Source organism: Cariama cristata, unplaced genomic scaffold, assembly GCF_000690535.1.
Source record: "Cariama cristata isolate BGI_N322 unplaced genomic scaffold, ASM69053v1 scaffold29425, whole genome shotgun sequence".
Taxonomy (NCBI): Eukaryota; Metazoa; Chordata; class Aves; order Cariamiformes; family Cariamidae; genus Cariama; species Cariama cristata.
The window spans coordinates 37,765-39,185 of record NW_009618694.1 but is presented as its reverse complement, the minus strand read 5'-3'; the positions used below and the strand labels follow the sequence as shown (position 1 = coordinate 39,185).

The following is a 1,421-nucleotide window of genomic DNA, read 5'->3' as shown; positions in this document are numbered from 1 at the left end:
TCGCGCTTCCGATGGCGGCAACACAGCCAAAACGAGTAGAACAAGAGAAAGAGCAGGTCCAGAGCAAGGCAGGAGAGAGCGATGCCACCCAACAGCAACAGGGCCTGTGGAAAACAGAGACCGGCGTCACATCTGCCCACAGCACAGCCATAGCAGGGGATGTGGATCAGGGCCCAGATATTTGAGGGCTCTGCAATAAGACAGCGCTGAAGGCGTACCTTGAAAACAAGTTGTTTTGTGTTTTTTACATATTTTTAAAATATAAACAGGAGGTTTTTAGCCCCATTTTCTCCCCTCTCAGAATCCTACTCGATGAAATCATGTTCTGTACCTAGTCAGTAAATAGTTGAGCCATTTTGCCCATCCCACTCTGCAAACAGCCTAAGTGAATTAGGGAGGGTTTCCTCTTTACTCCTCATCAGAGGTCAGCAGATTTAAAGAAAAAAAAAATTTCAGCCAGCTGCCTCTATCTGTACAGTTCTTTAATCTTCATGAATAAATATGCAGGCTTATTCATTAGAAATCCAAGTGCATGAGTGGGTTTGAAAGGGGGTGGAATTTATTATACATGCAGAGGATTGATTTTAAAAAAAAGAATCTCCATGCAATGCTTCTGTTCATGGTAGACCTATAATAAATGTTAAACCTCTCCATATACCATCCACGTATATAGGTACAACAAACGTGGATGCTACAGACACACTGGCTTGAAGCCTGAGTTACTGTGTTATACATATTGCTAGTCAGATGTTCAAGGAGGAAAGGGAAGCAATAAGTGTTTAACTCCACTCCCATTTCTTTTTATTCAGAAAATCCTGGCCAAAACTCACAGATGCAAAACAATTTTCCTAAAAAAAATAAATCTATTCTAACATCAAATCCAGTCACACTTTCCTTCACGAATGAAGTATTTTACCCATAAGCTTTTTTGGATAAACCCTTGCTAGTGGTGACAAATGCCAACTTATTAGAAATGACTTAAATATCTAGAAAGAGCCTAAGTCACCTAGTATTGGGTACAGTCACCTAGTATTGCTGCCCCAGTATTGGGAAGGCAGACATAGATCTCTATCAGCAAACCTAGAACAAAGATTTTGGGTTTTGGTTGGTTTTTAAATCAATCTCTCTTTTCCTCCCTGTGCAGAAATTCCTTAAAGAACATTTATACGCTTCCTCCCAACTGAAGCAATGGCTTCCTCCTGGTCAAAGAAACAAAACAAAGAATGCTGCGATTAACGTAAGATTCTCAAGCAAACTGACGACCGTTTCTAACAGGGTCTGGTAGTAACTTGCTCTTCATAAGGTTTTCTTCCCCTTCTTTCCGCCCAGTCTGCTTCATAGGTACTCCCTGCTGAGTTATTAGCCTGGCAAACTATACGAGCCACACAATATACTTTCCAGCCAAGCAAACGTCAGCGTGT

The 1,421-nt window shown here is 41.3% G+C and overlaps 1 protein-coding gene across 1 annotated transcript in view; it reads right to left on the bottom strand.

The window, feature by feature from the left end:
- TTYH3 (tweety family member 3) overlaps nucleotides 1–104 on the bottom strand; it is a gene marked incomplete at its 5' end in the record, with an annotated part of 33,758 nt that extends 33,654 nt beyond the window's left edge. The window contains one exon of the mRNA XM_009700965.1: nucleotides 1–104. Within this exon, the coding sequence (XP_009699267.1) occupies nucleotides 1–104 (104 nt within the window).
- Between the last annotated feature and the right edge of the window lie 1,317 nt (nucleotides 105–1,421).